Genomic DNA, 17,232 nt, shown 5'->3' with positions numbered 1-17,232 from the left:
AATTCCCTCAGTTTTATTTATAAGGTAGTATTCTGGACTTGTTTTAATGTGTGATGACTGAATGAATAGTTATTAGAGTTACCACTCTTTTTCTTTCATAGGTTTCATATGTTAGTACTGCTAGATGTTAAGATGAGTTTGTCGTACATTGTCATATGAGTAGTTGCAACTTTATCCTCCGAGTACTGATCAATCTCTGGGGGGAGGGGATCGGGGGGATTACCTGCAAAACAGAATGTGTGACATCACAAGAAAGGCCCAAGCAGTGGGCGGAGCATAATGAGATATTCATTGTGTGTGTGTGTGTGTGTGTGTGTGTGTGTGTGTGTGTGTTTAATCTACATGTATATGGCTGAGACTGAGGAAGAGGGGGGGTGGGGGTGAGGTGTGATTAGCCTGGCCTGATCCCTTCAGAGCAGATGGTAGACTGTGGCTTACCTCGCTGTCCCAGGACTTTGGTGATGCGTCGCCCAAGGTAGTAATGTTGAGAAGGAACAAAGTTAAAATAAGAGACCCTGAGGAATCATATCTACCAGCAGGACGGGTGAGTCTCCATTTTAAGCTGTTTGGTGTTGTGGCCCAACTTGTGGTGATGATTTGAGGATGAGGGCCACTAAGATGTCTTTACGCTGTAGAGGACATCCAGGCAGATCACATGAGACCGTGTGATAGATGATACACGCCTTCATAGCATTGTATTGACACTATCCAAGATACCGTGGTGGATTTTCGTAAGGTCTCTGGCCATTTAACACTAATATTGAAATACGAAATTATAAATGTTAGGACAATACTCAATCCATGGGTTTTATGAAACGATACTACATCCATATAAATGTGTTTGATCTTCTGCAACCATCCGTGCATAACGACACACCGGGATCCAGGCAGGACTCGGGAGTCACGATGCCCGGACGATGGAGGCTGTCCTTGGCTCTGCTGCTGCTCTGCGTGCAGTCGTCCCACCTCTCGGTCCTGACCGCCGCGTCATCCTACCAGTTCACAGCCTACAGGATGCAGCAGTACCACCTAGGCCAGCAGAAGCATGGTAAGGCTCCAGCAGTGAAGGGCCAGGATGGTGGATGGTGTCAGCTCCATCAAACAAACAAACAAAAAAAGGATAGTATTATTTAGTAGTATAAAGATATAGTATTGTTTGGACATATGTCCCTGTATTTGGTACCATCAGAGTCAGCGTTCAAATGTGCTAAAGGAAAGTGAAGCAATAAATGTTGGAGATTCACCAAATGGTTTTGTCATTATCTTCAACTGTGATCTTCGTCCTCTCTGGCTCTGAAGGATAAATGATAATCAATCATCGTTTTAGCACCAAAAGGGGTGGAGAGCTTTTTGCCATCCACCCTTTAAAGGCATAGAAACAAAGAGCATTATTTTTGAATTGAAAAGAAACAAATTATTTTGCTTGGCTGTATATTGGGATAAATGTCCTTTTATATTAATAAATCTTCTCCTCACCTCTTCCATCTTGCCGCTCTCAGGCTGTCGCGGGGCCATCGTGGTCGCAGAGGCTCGCTCGGCGGATGAACCGGTGCTCACCAGGCGCTGCGTCGTCATGAAGGTCTCAGACTTGACCACTGCGAAATACCTGGAGGCCCAGCGACAGAACGCTGCCGCCATCTTCATCCTGCTGCCCCAGAACACCTCCAACCTTCCACTTGACGCGGTGCAGGTGAGGACCCTGACTACTTTAAAGTGCACTCCACAACCTACCTCAGAGCACCTCTGCTACTGTACAACCCGCCATTCTGATATTAGAATGGCGGGTTAATAAGGTAGAAATATTAAGGTAGAAATGTAGAGCATCTGTTTATCATAATTTGATTGTTCCTTTTTCAATCATCGATTGCATTGATATTTATTGCTCAGTGCATTCAATTTCAATATATTAAGTAGCATAGAGTGAGGGAAGATGAAATACATTTGTTTGTAGCAAACAACTTCTTAATACCATGCCCGGTTCATTTGATCTGTTGTACTCCATCAGTCCTTCATGGTGAGTGAGAGCGAGGTGTTGCAGAGAGAGACCCTCATCCCTGTGTACGTGGTGCCTGAGGACGACCAGCTGCTCTGCATGTATGAAGAAGTCAAACAGGCTGCAGCCAGTCGAACCTCCTCCATCTTCGTCCGAGGTGAGCGGGAAGATTGGACGACTGATGATGGGTGACTGGTAGATGGATGGCTGGGGAATTGAATGAATGGATGGTAAATGGATGGATGGATGAATGGAGGTATGTACAAATGGAGGGATGGTTGATTCAAATGTTAATATGACGAGCTTGAATTGATTTCCTTAGGTTTAAACGGATCAACTGACAAAGTGTATTATCATTACAAAAGCACAATACCCTCCATATTTAAAAAACAGAGACAGATGAGATAAACACAAACACAAACCCTTATGAGATGGGTGCAGTCTGTGTGTGCCAATGACACGATGCTCCCTGTTGTTTCCAGTCCTACGCAGCATGGTCACCGCCATGGGCTTTCAGATCCTGGTGGGCTCCAACAGCCCCATCAAGCCCATCACCGACAACACCTTAGTCACGCTGGAGGTGAGCGAGGAGCCCATTACTCCCAACACAATGATGGACGATCCAGGTGAAACGCCTTCCAAGCATCCGTTGCTTTGTTTTGTGGTTTCAGGGTGTTCTTCCCGGAGCAGGGCTGGATCTGCCCACCATCATCATCACCGCCCACTATGACTCCTACGGGCTTGCACCTGTGAGTCCATCAGCTGCCAAGCGGCACAAGTTTTTGTTATGAGCCGATTCGGCATTACATCATGTGCCGAAGTATCTGAATGTCAAGTTCTCTACCACGTTGGAGGGCACAATATAAATCGATTGAGTTTTGAACTGTTAAATAATGCGTCAACAATTGATTTCATGATGAATGATTTAACGAAACCCATGTGTCGGCATTCATATGAATCGAACAGCGATCCTTGTGTAGTTGCTTGTGTATGAATACATCGGTCTGTATGTGAATGCATACAGTGGCTGGCCCATGGAGCCGACTCAAACGGCAGTGGGGTGACCATTCTGTTGGAGCTGGCCCGGCTCTTCCAGAGGCTGTACAGCAACGCAAGCACCAGACCACAGTAAGATACAAGGGAATTAGCAATGTGTTATAGTGCGATTATATTTTAATCCAACTCCACTTCAGTGAAACACAATGGAAAACACAACAGTTAAAAGATGATTTGGTTCATTTGTGAACATAATCTTTAATGGGGGAAAAACACATTTTCCTGTTAAGCTACTTTGATTGCATTGGCAATGGGTTTCATTAATGCAGTCATTTGTTGTATTTCTAGGTATAATTTGATGTTCTCCTTAACTGGAGGAGGCAAGTACAACTTTCTGGGAACCAAAAAGTGGATTGAGGAGAATCTGGACCATGCTGGTAAATCTTTATCTATTTCCTTCATACAGAACTGACCAGAGATCCATAGATTATACTTCTTGTGTACTGTAGTTCTGCCCCTTATGCATTGTAGTGTGTCAGACATATGTATGGTAAGCTACATTTACAATCAATCATTTGAATAGAGGCCTCCACACCTCCAGGCTCAAGCATAGAGCGCCAGTGTCAAGCACATCCGCTTCCATCCGCTTGCCCATGTTAATCAATGAACTCTTCCACATCCCAGGCAAAGCTCAACGCATTGCGGGGCATAATTCCTGATTTCCGGCATGGGGTCTATTTATTATGTCTCTGCATGGCTTTAAATGGCCTACAGGATATGTGCGTAGGCCTTAAGACCCAGTACACACAGATTGAAATCCAACACACTGATCACACTCATGACTTGACTGACGACATGCTTTCGTCCAATCAGAGTCCAGCCTGCTGCATGACAACGTGGCCTTCGTGCTGTGTTTAGACACCCTGGCCAACAGCGACGCGCTCTACATGCACGTGTCCCGCACTCCTAGACCAGACTCTCCCATGCATTCTTTCATCCAACATCTGGAGGAGGTAACATCCCTACGGTCAAGTAGTTTAACCAATGAGTGATCTCTCACTGCCCAACGGTCACCGGCAAATGTCTGTGTGTGTGTGTGTGTGTGTGTGTGTGTGTGTTTGTGTGTGTGCGTGTGCCTGTGTGCGTGTGCCTGTGAATGTGTGTGTGTGTGTGTGCGTGTGTGTGTGTAGGTGGTGTCTTCCAGGTTTCCCTGGGTAGGACTGGAGATGGTCCATAAGAAGATCAACCTGGTGGAGTCGACAGTCGCCTGGGAGCATGAGCGCTACTCCCTACGCCGAATCCCAGGGTTCACTCTGTCTCACCTGGAAGACCCCAAGTCGGAGCTGCGAGGGTCCATACTAGATACCATGTGAGTGCCGATTGAACACGCCGATCGTTCAGGCTTGTTTACCTTGGGAGAGGCCACACTAGATGAGCCTGACTCTGATTGCCTGACTCTGATTGTGTTGGTGACGGATGAATTCTGACTGACAGGTCACAGGTGGACTTCAGGAAACTGAAACGCAACGGGGTTATTATCGCAGAATCCCTGGCCAGGTTCATGTTTAATCTCTCAGACAAGGTGAGATCTCACCAACATGCAGACATACCACAGAACTGTAAGCACACACACACTCACTCACGCACGCACACACGCACGCACGCTCACACGCACACACACACACACACTTTCACTCATGCACACTAAATGCTGCTTCTTGAAAATGTGCAGTGTTCTTGGTTAAATACAAGCTACAACTCTCCCTGTCGTCATCTAGGGTACACCAAAAGAAGTGCAAGTGTTCAAGGGTCACATGGTGAGAACTCTTTTACTTCCCTCTAGTATTGCTTTACTGATGTTAAATGGTGTTTGCGAACAATTATTGAAGGGGGTCTTTGGGTTACATTCTATGAATGAATTCAATTTTAGTTAGATAGATGCCTTCACACTGTCTCAGCTATTTTTTAAATACCTACTTCCTGTGTACAAACAATATTGCATACAGAGTTACAAGGGCTTCATTAAACTATATGTTTTGAAAGATGTGTTAAAATTGATTGTTAGCGATTTATATTTTTAATCACTGGGTTATTCAATTTGGTAAACAAATTGATAAAAGTAGTGCTACAGACCAGGGCTTCCACTATCCGCGAATACTTGAAGGTTAATTGTTGGGTCTGCATCCACCTGCAGGACTTCCAGGACAGCCGTCTGTCCAGCCTCATGTCCATCCTGACGTCTGTCCCGCGGGCCACCCAGCTGCTGGACAAGGAGCCCAGACAGATGCTGCTGGTCAACTCTCTGGAGCAGGAGTTCAGACGCTACCTGCTGCAAGTCCACAGGCACACCTTCCGGCAGGACAAAAGGTACTGTCTGTCTGTCTGTCTGTCTGTCTGTCTGTCTGCCTGCCTGCCTGCCTGCCTGCCTGCCTGCCTGTCTGTCTGTCTGTCTGTCTGCCTGCCTGCCTGCCTGCCTGTCTGCCTGCCTGCCTGCCTGCCTGTCTGTCTGTCTGTCTGTCTGTCTATCTGTCTGTCTGGGTGTGTGTGTGTGTGTGTGTGTGTGTGTGTGTGTGTGTGTGGGTGTGTACGTGTGTGTGGGTGTTTACGTGTACATGTTTGTGTGTGTGTGTGTGTGCGTGTGTGTGTGTTTGGGCACTCAAACATACATGTGCACGCACATCAACACAGTCTTTTATATAGACCTTTGCTATTTAATCAAAATGAATTAATATAGTAATACAATAACAATATTTAATCTGAAATCAGTGTTAACTAATGTCTTTCTTACAGGGATCCTGAAATTACCTTTTTCGACCAAATGAATCAGCCAGTGATGATGTACAGGTAAAATAACACTGTTCGTACTCTAAGGATTGAATCTACATGTATAAATACACAGTACACTGTCCTGGGGATGAATATATACATATAAGTACACACTGTCCTGTCCATACTGTAAGGGGTGTATCTATACAAATGAATACATACCGTCCAAACTGTAATGGGTGAGCCTAAACATATGAATGCATACCGTCCTTACTGTAAGGCATGAATCTGAACGAATCCTCCCGTTTTCTTCTACCAGAGTGAAACCAGCGGCCTTCGACCTCTTCCTGGGGGGATGCATTGCGGCCTACTTGGGGATAGTGTACTATGCCATCCAGGTGTGCCTACTTTTGCTTCTGTTGCTTAGATTGATCAAATCAAACCATATTGTCTGGTTAATTCCGTTTTTAGCTTGTGCAGATGCCAAAATCAACAAAATAGACACTTAAAGCAAACAGATCAAACCATATTGTCTTGTAAATTCGCTCGCTCATTAATTAGTTAGCTGTTCAAGCATACGCATTTTCTAGTGGCATCTGCTGGTGCTGATGCCAAAATCACTAACAGATCATGTGCATGTGTGTTTGTGCATTTCTCCTACAGAATTTTGGCTACCTCTACACAAAACTTAAGTCTGTATTAAAAACCAAGCATGCTTGATGTTGGTTGGATGAGTGTTGGTCTTTGAGTTCTGGGACTGTGACCAGCGCTTTGAAGTCTGAGGAAACGGCCTGCTTCTGTCCCTGTTGGGCTCAGCTGGTCTATCTAATGAGGAGACCATGAAAGGGAAACCGAGTTAATATACATCCTATGTAATGCATACATCCTATGTAAATTACAATTTGAATGAGAAAAGTAATTTGAATTTGAATCAAAGCCTCCAGAATACGATCTTTGTACTTGTTTTACATTGTATGATCTTTTACTATTTTACATTAAACAATGAATGCATCTTTAGAAACTGTTCAAATGATTGTCACGTGTATTAAGAAAAGGGAAATTAAAACCAGGTTAGAAGGAAAACTCAGAAACTATACTATAACATGTGAAATCAAAGCGACCAACGCAATAGGTCACAGCGATCTTATATCCTCCTTCACACCCCTTCTTATCATCTGACTCACGCTGTGCGGTTCCTGTCACCCACCTTGGCCCACCCTCCCTCCTACTGTACATCTGTTGCCTTGGACCCGACTGGAGTTTGGCTGTTAAACATGCCAGCGAGCCACTGTAGGGAGACAAACAGCCTGGTCCTGTCACAGAGACCCTGGGGGGGAAATGGACGCAAGAGACATGAAGCCTGGTGAATTATTGATGGACTTGAGCCACGTTCACCGTGAATATGTGAGATGGCCCTGGTTGTGTGTGTCTGTGGATGGAACAATCGCTTTGCTGTGATAAGATTGATTACTTATTAAGTGCTAGAGGGCCAAGCCACTGAGGAAGGGGTGCTGGTGTGTGTTTAAAGAGGCCGTGCAGGAGGCTTGATAAGACCTTGATTGGAGAGCGCGGTGAGCGGCTCTGTAATGGATAGTGAAGCTGCATTGGTCCCTGCAGGGGAGGCCTCCGGCTCAATCAACTGAACTGTGGGGGGAGGTTAGCAGCTGGGCGCTCAGGTAGCAGGGAGGGATGTTCTGGTTCAACCGACTCCTCTCAGTGCCACCAAGACCACATACCGACCAGCTGCTGATTAAATCAAAAGATTTTGGATAAAACGACAGATTTGCGATTAAAAAAACGCTATTGGCAATGTATAGATCAGTGATTTTAATGATGAATTTATTATACACCAGTGATAGCCTGCATGGGGAAAAAAACACAATCCAGAAACTAAATTCAGTGGATACAAAAAGAACCCATCACAACAACAGCATAGAGGCGGAGGTCGACAGGTGAGACTTGAAACAGGAGGGGCTAGCAGGTGACCAGAGAGGAGGGAGAGAGCGGAGAGAGAGTGTGTGTGTGTGGGGGGGGGGTTGCCACTGACCTTCGAGTGTCACATTTAAAGCAGATCGTGGAACAGAAGTGGACGGTTGGTTCTCCAGGGAATGGTGAGAAAAGATGAGTCCTCAGCACCTCATCAGCACATACTCGGAGCAGTTTGTCCCCCCCGGCGGAGGGAAGCGGGCTGTACCTCGGCCGTCGTCCCCCAGCCGCAGGAACAACCCCCACCCACGGCCGGTAAGAACACAGCCCAATAGCTTCTAGGACTTGTATAATACAAGGTCTGCAGTTGTTGTTGTTTTTTTTACCTTTTTTTTTTATTTTAAATATATGGCAATTTGACATATCGGAGACAATTCATTTTTTATAGAAAGTATATGTATATTTTTAAATCATCGAAACAAACATTTATATATATATCAATTATTTTTTTTTACCTTTTATAGGAAAATGTATGTGTTTAAATAAAGGCAGCCAGTGAACTGACCCAATTGGGTCACCTTTTGTTATTGTTTCAGCCTATCACGTTGCTGTTGGTCTGTAAACAAGAGCCGATCCTCTCGTAGTAATTGGCCGGTTGACCGCTAACTGGGTTGAGCTGTACAGGGTGAAAGCTGTGTTGTATCCATTATTCACTACTTCCTCTGTGACTATTTTCCTTCCTGCAATGGGTCAAACAGCCTGAACCACAACTAGTGTAAACACTAACAGAAAAGATTGCAGCTCATGGTCTTTGAAGAGGACCTCAAATACGTCATTTGTTATATAATTCAGTAAATAATATAGGTCTACGGAGAAATGTGAAACGTTAATTTTGCAAAAGAAGGGACACATTAGGATGCCCTCTGCATCATTCTGTTTAATTAATTTTAAACAGCCTACATTTTTATCAAAATGTTTTGGGAGAAAAGTTCATCATTTATTCGTCATTGTATCATTATTATTATTATTATTATTATTATTATTATTAGTAGTAGTAGTAGTAGTAGTAGTAGTAGTAGTAGTAGTAGTAGTAGTAGTAGTAGTAGTAGTAGTAGTAGTAGTAGTAGTAGTAATGAATGGCAATTATTATTATAAAATCATTTCTCTTTTAATTATCTTTGGTGGTCTCTCTTATCCTTTTCCCTCTCGTTCACCAAGGACTTCCTGGTCCCTCTGCCACTGCTCTCCAGCTCGAGGTCACCAAGGGCATCAGTAAACGCTGTTCCTTTCGTGGGCCGACCCTTATTCCCTCCAGTCAGATACCTGTCCTTTCAAGGTAACTCCACTATAACCTAATTATATGTCCGCAATTGCTCCTATATCTGCATTCATTTTACGTCACCAGCATCTACCAAAAGTAGTGTTTTTGGCAGATGTAAAGTAATATGCAATTATAGGATGTTCTAAATCGAAATGTTCTAAAGTCACAAGTTAATATCCTTATAAATGGCTCTATAGAAATGTGGCTTCTGTATGACTTGTACGACTCTTGCTTCTGTCTCAGAGACCAGACCTGACAACGGTCAAATTCGCAAATTACCACGCGTATCTTTCATCGGTTCATCAGCAACTCTGCCCTCTGCTGGTAGATTTCAGAAAATTCAGTCGACAGCTGCTGGAATAGACAATCAAGTTTACGCAAGCATCATACAAAGGTAAAAATAAAGAATCTGCTGCATCATGTCTACCAGGTTTTATTTTGTGGGAGATTGCTGTGATGTATGGTTGTGAATGAATTTTGAAATGTTTCTGTAAATATGTGCCAGCGATTATTTTTCATTATTTATCGAAGTCAGAAGGCCAGAAATGCACACATTTCAAGGGTCAAGGAGTTATGGATAGAATAGGATAGGATAGAGGATAAAGGATAGATTCATCATTTTGAACCCTTATATTCGATTAACATTGATGTAGCCTACATTGTCATCTCACGAGGTATCCTTAAGTAAATCATTTACTCTCTTGTAGAGGTAATAGAAAACAATCGTTGTTTCTGACAGGCAAATGTCAGCCTCAAACTCCCAGAGGAGACTGCAATCTACCAACTCTCCTGCGGCACAACATAATCACAAACCACAACCATATTGGCGCTCCAACACGCTGGATTCATGGTAATAAAAATGACTAATAACTTTACAGTCATGATAAGTGAGCATTTGTTATGTTTTTTTTTCCCAATGTTTTTTTTTTTTTAAAAATGTTTTATTTTAACAGTGCTGGATACAGCTGCTTCAATGTAGTCAAGCCCTTCCAGGCCGGACACTTCATCATACACCCCGAGTTTGTATCGGAGAACCTACGCCCTGCACACTTCGGGAATATCAACAACAAATGTCATTAGATATTCTAGCTGTATGATAAAAGTATGGTTGTCTAATAAATGCTATGATATTCTGTGTGAATATTTTAAATTTATATTTATCTATATAGAGATTAATCTGTCAGACCCTATGCTGCCACACCCTTTCCAACGCCCCTTGCAAAAGGCATAGAGCCCTTTGTCTCAAAATAAAAATCTGAAACAAAACCAACTTTAAAAAAAAGTACTTAATTTAACCCGATCGTGGTCGATTATTTTTTCGAGTGTCGTCTCCTTCTGGACTATTTATGTTGTTCTCAAAACAGATGAACTAATGAACTACATTTCCCATCGTCGTGCGTCTTAAATTGAAGCGGCTATTTTGTGAGTCGGTGGGCGTGCACGAGGCGCGCCAGCACAGCATTCTTCGGGGCGGCCAGTTCTCGGAACTGTGCCAGAAGACTTCTGCGGGAGAGGAGCTCACTGGGTAAGCATGGTCTTGAAAAGTACAATTAAATCTTAAGTAGCTAATAACAGCGTATCAAATTAAAATAATATGTTTTTCCCCGAGCCTACGTGTAGCATGGACATTGACTGAATGCCATAAGCCAATGCATTAAGACGCCTTTTTTTGTGTATGGAGAAGAATAGTGTTGAAAACTTTGGCAGTGTGCACACATGATTTAGCCTAACGATTTGTTAGCGCTTCAATGTTTATCGAGATGTGATTGCGAATACCCTGCTACTATTCTCCTATACCCTAAGCCATTCTCCAACACTTCTTTAATAAGAAAGCCATTACGATTTTAAAATACAAAAACGTCCTCAGGATCTGGTTGTGTCATCAAGTTTTGTGTACCATGGAGCAATAACTCGTGCTTATATTTTACTACTGTACTATTTCTGTATCCTAAATTCACTGTTGCAACATGCAGGCCTGTATGGACCCTTACACACATGCCCGTATGTTTGGAGCTTCTGGTCATATTCCCATGTCTGTTTTATGTCATATCAGCAATTCTGTGTTTGTTTTTTGTGCGTCTCTGAATATTTAAAGAATCAGCAGTAATGCCAATAATCTTTGCCTGAGATCTAGAAGGACTAAATATGCCTTTATAGGTGCTTTTTCCCCTCATAAAGCTCCCAATCACATACAATGTATGGATTAGATTAGATTGTATTTTGAAGTTACATCCAGTTTTATATAGGCCTAGGCCCCCTAAAAACTGAAGTAATTCACATTTTAAAATGCAATGTAAATATAACCCTGAAATATAACCAAGGCAGCTATGGAAAACAGACATTTGACTGATAAAGTGTACTTTATCACTCCTGACCTGTTGTGATGCGCAAAGTCAATACAGAGGCTGGTTGAACACAGAATTAGTCCATTAGTTTGCTAATTAACAGTGAACATCCTTTAATATCGACCCCTGTGGCTTTTGAAAGGGGGGGGGGGGGGGGGGGGGGGGGGGGGGGGACAGAATTCCATTCCATTCCATATTCTCCTCCCCTGCATCCTATCTAATCCACTTTGTTAACGGCAATAACCAAATTAAAATCGGTCATGAAGTTTAGTTCTCTATCCTTATTAATAGGATGATGTCTAGTTTGTTAGTACAGTATATGTCTTCAGTGACTTGACTACGTGCTGTAGTGGGTCTTTCTTGTATTGTAGTTTTTGTTGTGTAGTATATTTGCTGTACAACTCTTTTGGATATTTGTAGGAGTTGAAAGGTTTTCCCCATGTGTGGTACATGTTTGTTTGATGGAGTATGCAGGTTTGTGTGATGTGTACACTCCGCTCCCTCTTCAACCTTGGGTCTAAGGTCTAGCACTTTCTCTGTTACCTCACTCCACTTCCCTACATACAAATGAGCCTTGCAGTTCAATGCAACCACTACATTACAATGCCTGCAGTGAAGTATCCTTTCTTCCCTCAGCTAGACAACTGCTTTGCTTTGCTTTTTAAGTTGTTGTTTTTTAAAGCACAAACAAATTTTGGATGTCTGCTAAAATGCTTCCAGGAGTGTTTAAAGATCATTAAAGCAAAGAAAAAAATAGATGTTATTGTCAAGTGAAGCTTGGAATAGCATTGAGCAGCCAATTCAGTCTGTGCTCATAGACTACTAATGTCTTGGGTATTCATAACGCTGTTTGAAGTGAATACTATTGTGTTCTTGAGTTGTAGCTTTGGTGTTCATATTAAAAATAAATGTGCTTTAAATGTTGGGTGAACATTAGGGCTTCCTTGAAGCAGCACGCCACCAATAACAATTTCATTAGACACCAATAATCCAAATCTGTATTCAGACAACTGATTGGAATAGGACAATTAGGCTGAGCACAACAGAGAAACATTAGCACTTAATTGCCATCATGTTCTGTTTTTTTATGCTTATCTTTTCTCTTCTCTCTCTCTCCCCCTGTCCCTGTCCCTCTCTCCCTTTTTTAAATACTATGAACAGGTAAGCAATTAAATAACGTTGATATCAGCACCAAACAAAAGTCAAAATTCCACACCGTCAAACCTCAAAGCCATGTCGGTGTCAAGCGAAGCTGAGCTGTAGAACAACATCTCCTGGAAACCACTGAGGACCAGAGAACATGTATCAGGTGGTACCTGGAGGAGCCGGGGGCACCATCACTGATGTGATCCCTAAGCAGAAGCTCACCAAGGACTCTCGGCCTCTAGTGGGTGCCGGGATCATCGGCTTGGTGCTGGTGATATCAGCAGTGACTGCGTGGTGCTACTACATCGCTTCACTCCGCAAAGCTGAGCTGCTTAAGACCCAGCTGCTGGACCTGAACAAAGATGGGTACATCATCCGAAACCAACAAGGGTCCATTGTCTTCAGAATGGATTTCAGGTTTGTGGGATTTATCGGTTGTGTGGTTATGATTGTTTAATGCCTATGACCCATAATATGGAGTTGATGCAGTTGATCAGTTTTATTGATTCCATATTAACACAGTATTATCACTGTATAAGTGATAATACTGTGTTAATATAACTAAATATAACTCATTTAAGTTGTAATCCTTGACAGCCAAAATGTTCCAGGTGAAGTTTCTTCCTGCTTTGGCTTATAGTGTCGCCCTAATGGCTTAAACTACCATGTGTCAGTGTTTCTAGTGATTCCTACGTTTCTTGCAGGTCAGGCACTCTGGATTTAGATTCTTGCTCTAAGGAGGGCGAGATGCTGAGCTGCGACCGCACCACCGACCGGAAACTGAACTTTTTCATCGAGACCGTGCGTCCCAAGGACACGGTCCAGTGCTACCGCGTGCGCTGGGAGGAACTGGCCCCTGACATTCCCGTTGAACATGCCATGACCTACAAATTTGCACACTGGTACGGTGGTGCATTGTCTGCCATTCAACACTGGCCTATAGCCCTTTCTGGTCAACAGTCTCCCAAGCCATTTGTCACCAGTGATATCATCTCCCACCGGGATGAATTTGGTGGGATTTTAGAGAGTTACTGGTTGTCGTCCAACGCCACGGCCATCAAAATCAATAACTCTGTGCCCTTTCACCTGGGTTGGAACGATACAGAGAGGACCATGTACTTCCAGGCGCGGTACCACAACACTCCCTTCAAGCCGAACCCAGGTGAGGAACCCTGTGCTGAACTCAGCTACAGAGTGTGTGTGGGTCTGGACGTGACCTCCATGCATAAGTACATGGTGCGCCGGTATTTTAACAAACCAAACAAAGTGCCGGCCAAAGCCATGTTCCGCCATCCGCTCTGGTCTACCTGGGCGCTGCATAAGACTGATGTAGACCAAGAGAAGCTCTTGGCTTACGCTGCAAACATCCGCAAGTATGGCTTCAACTGCAGTCACCTGGAGCTGGACGACCGCTACACCAGTCGCTACGGGGAGTTCCAGTTCGACCCGGTCAAGTTTCCCAACGCCTCAGCCATGTTCCAAAAGCTGAAAATGGATAAGTTCCTGGTGTCCCTGTGGACTCACCCCTTTGTGAACTATGATTCGGCCACATTCCACACCTGTGTGGAGAGAGGGCTGTTAGTCATGGAGCCCACGGGCGGTCTGCCGGCCTTGGTCCGCTGGTGGAATGGGATTGGAGGCATTTTAGACTTCACAAATCAAGAAGCCCGGGATTGGTTTGCCTCCCATTTGCGTGCATTGCGCTCCAAGTATGGGATCTCGTCTTTCAAATTTGACGCTGGTGAGACTAATTATCTCCCCTGGAAGTTCAGCACCAGAAACCACATTCGGGACCCCAGCACTTTCACCAGACGCTACACCGAGATGGCAATCCCCTACAACGACCGGGCCGAGCTGCGTAGCGGATACCAATCCCAGAACATATCATGCTTTTTCAGGCCCATCGACAGGGACTCTGTGTGGGGATACGAAATGGGACTGAAATCTCTCATCCCCACGGTCCTCACTATCAGCATCCTCGGCTATCAGTTCATTCTGCCAGACATGATTGGCGGCAACGCCTACCGGAACCGCACCGACGGCAACGGCGTGCTGCCCGACCGAGAGCTCTACATCCGCTGGCTGGAGCTGTCGGCATTCATGCCCTCAATGCAGTTCTCCATTCCCCCCTGGGAGTACGACAGCGAGGTAGTGGAGATCGCTCGTAAGTACACGGCCCTCCACGAGAGCCTGGTGGCGCCCCGGGTCTTGGAGCTGGCGGGGGAGGTGCTGGACACCGGGGACCCCATCATACGGCCCTTGTGGTGGATCGCCACGGGGGACGAGACGGCCTATAAGATTGACTCTCAGTTCCTGATTGGGGATGACCTCATGGTGGCTCCGGTGCTGGAGCCGGGGAAGCAGGAGAGGGATATCTACCTCCCCGCCGGCCGCTGGCGGAGCTACAAGGGAGAGAGGTTTGATATCAAGGAGCCGCTGCATCTCACCGACTATCCCGTGGACCTTGATGAAATTGCTTACTTTCTCTGGGTTTAGCTTATAGAGACTGGAAGGGTCTTGGGGGAATGAGTTTAGCTAATGCTCTGTCTGGCTGTGGAGACAAGATTAATTAGCTGTTTTGTTTTCTGTTACCCTAGGATATTGAATGTTCGATTAAGTCGTAACAATTTTTAACCTACAGGCCTTAATTGATGCATGGACAGCCTTCTGTCACAGGTGACACCTTAATGGATTTTTTCTAACTTCCCTATTGACAATAACACATGTGGATATCTTAAGTGACCTCTCTGAATTGCCTCATTCTTTGAAAAACAAAGTTTGTGAATCAATAAGGAAATTGTTTTTTGTGTGTTCGGTGAAGATATCAACCTGTGGGCTTTTCTTTTGTTGTTATGGGATTTGCTGTGGAAATGATTCTACCCTAAAGTAAGAGAGACTGAGAATTTCTCTAAGCAGTGTACCATTTAATATATGGTTCTGCAAAAAAGTGAGCAATTAATACACAGCATTCTTAGAGGGTCTGACTAATAACTTCTGAACTAACATTTTCGACAGCTAACATTGAGAGGCCCAGCCACCTGTGTGGGGCATGAGCACGTGTGGTGCTTGTTTAAGGGATGCTTGGTATGTCCTTGTATGGTCCTTGTGTTGGAGTTGTCTAGGAAGTGAGGTGTATATATAAACAGTAGAACAGAGGCAGACATTCAGCAGAATGGTGTCGCGAGACAAATGAAAAGCAAGCCGCGTTGAATTGTATTGAATTTGTTTGAATATTAGCAAACGTTAAATGCATTTCTAAGAATATCGTTATTTATATAAACACACAAATTATTCTAATTATTCTATTCAACAAAATAAAGTCTGGTGTATGATTTCAAAGTGCTGAATTGAATTAAAATGTATTTAACATATTCACCCAGGCTCAATAAAAAACAATTGTTATCCTCTTCTATTATAGCCCTAGTTTGAATAGACACACAGTTGTGTTTTGTTACATGAATACTTAAAGAAAGGAAAATGTAAACTGTGAAAGATTACATGAGACATTTTAATGTTTGTTTTTATTTTGACTTAATCTTTTGTAAATGTTTTCCATTCAAATATTACTGAACTCAATGTCTTTAATGTTTAAGACAGGTATGATTAAATGCGAACTGAATTTTTCTATGTCCCTCCAGTTCGATTTTGAGGACTTCAAATCTTAAATCAGAAATTATCAGTTTAACTGAATATCTTATTTCTCTTCCTAGTTCTCTGTTGTATCTTGTTGATGAAGCGTCAACACTTAACCGGTCAAGTCTTATATTTAAACTTCCATGCACTTATCTTGTTGGAGAATTGTTTGATGGTTATGAAGATTGTGCAAATATGTGCACAGATTTGTCCGTGTTTTATGATGTTCTCAGGAAACTTCCATGGTACTCTCAGGCTTTGCGGTGTTTTCAGTGTGTCTACAGTCTAACTGTTTGTCTTAATAATTATTAAGTTATATTATTAGTGTCATATCATCTTGAACTTAAAGGTAGTAAGAATGATTTCAAGTACAAATATATCTCAAAAATACTTATTGTCTCCCTTAAAATAATTCTTACAATTTTGTTTTTAAGGCGTCACATCATGTATCCTTTACTTATATTTGACTGATTTAGAAACAAGTGTCAGTGTATTTGTATTCCAAGAATGGTATTTCTCCAGCGGTTTAGATCTGTCTAACAGCTTGGTTAAGCATCAGTTTATCACGTCATATGCAGTGCTTTTCTCTCTGTGCCTTTGTGGTTACCACTTATTTATAGCTGTTGTTTCTCAGTTACTCTAGGCTGTGGCAAATGTCCAAGACTATTAATGTCTCTAGCAGCCTTGCTTCATGACAGGATTCAGTGCCTGTATCATTGACTAAGTCTGTCTTAGCTCTGGCTTTTAACTTGCATGATGGGTTATCTCCTTGTCTTAACTTTTTTTTTCTTTTCCTCTGACACTATTTGTATCTTACATTTTTCTCTATATTCAGGTATAGTGACTCTTGACATTTAATGTCAATCTTTGTTGCCTACACTAATAATAATAAAAAAAAGTTCAAGATTGGATTGTCCTTCATTTACTTAGGGATTGAACACGACTACTTATTCTAAAGCGTATCGTTTATCAGAATGAGCAGTCTTATATTTATTTTTATGATGACCTTTATTTTTAGTTCAAATAAAACAATTTGCTTTGACATTCACGAATAACAATATAACATCTAGCCTACTTTTAAAGCAGAGCATGCATCCAAGGGCAGT

General features: G+C 43.1%; 2 protein-coding genes across 2 annotated transcripts; both read left to right on the top strand.

The window, feature by feature from the left end:
* Nucleotides 1-906: 906 nt before the first annotated feature.
* LOC307083566 (BOS complex subunit ncln) lies at nucleotides 907-6,475 on the top strand (the record flags this gene model as incomplete). Its single annotated transcript, XM_079747488.1, has 15 exons — nucleotides 907-1,048; nucleotides 1,500-1,690; nucleotides 2,006-2,150; nucleotides 2,476-2,573; nucleotides 2,665-2,742; nucleotides 3,018-3,121; nucleotides 3,338-3,426; nucleotides 3,863-4,002; nucleotides 4,180-4,358; nucleotides 4,484-4,571; nucleotides 4,768-4,806; nucleotides 5,184-5,356; nucleotides 5,780-5,833; nucleotides 6,075-6,153; nucleotides 6,419-6,475. The coding sequence occupies 15 exons, from the start codon at nucleotides 907-909 to the stop codon at nucleotides 6,473-6,475; spliced, it is 1,656 nt and encodes a 551-aa protein (XP_079603614.1).
* A 4,021-nt stretch (nucleotides 6,476-10,496) lies between these two features.
* On the top strand, nucleotides 10,497-16,990 carry myorg (myogenesis regulating glycosidase). The gene is made up of 3 exons (XM_079748476.1): nucleotides 10,497-10,527; nucleotides 12,509-12,910; nucleotides 13,198-16,990. The coding sequence occupies exons 2-3, from the start codon at nucleotides 12,648-12,650 to the stop codon at nucleotides 14,987-14,989; spliced, it is 2,055 nt and encodes a 684-aa protein (XP_079604602.1). The 5' UTR covers nucleotides 10,497-10,527; nucleotides 12,509-12,647; the 3' UTR covers nucleotides 14,990-16,990.
* The last annotated feature ends 242 nt before the right edge of the window (nucleotides 16,991-17,232 follow it).

Source organism: Pollachius pollachius (genome assembly GCF_949987615.1).
Source record: "Pollachius pollachius genome assembly, chromosome: 12".
Classification (NCBI taxonomy): domain Eukaryota; kingdom Metazoa; phylum Chordata; class Actinopteri; order Gadiformes; family Gadidae; genus Pollachius; species Pollachius pollachius.
This window is presented reverse-complemented; position numbering and strand designations above follow the sequence as displayed.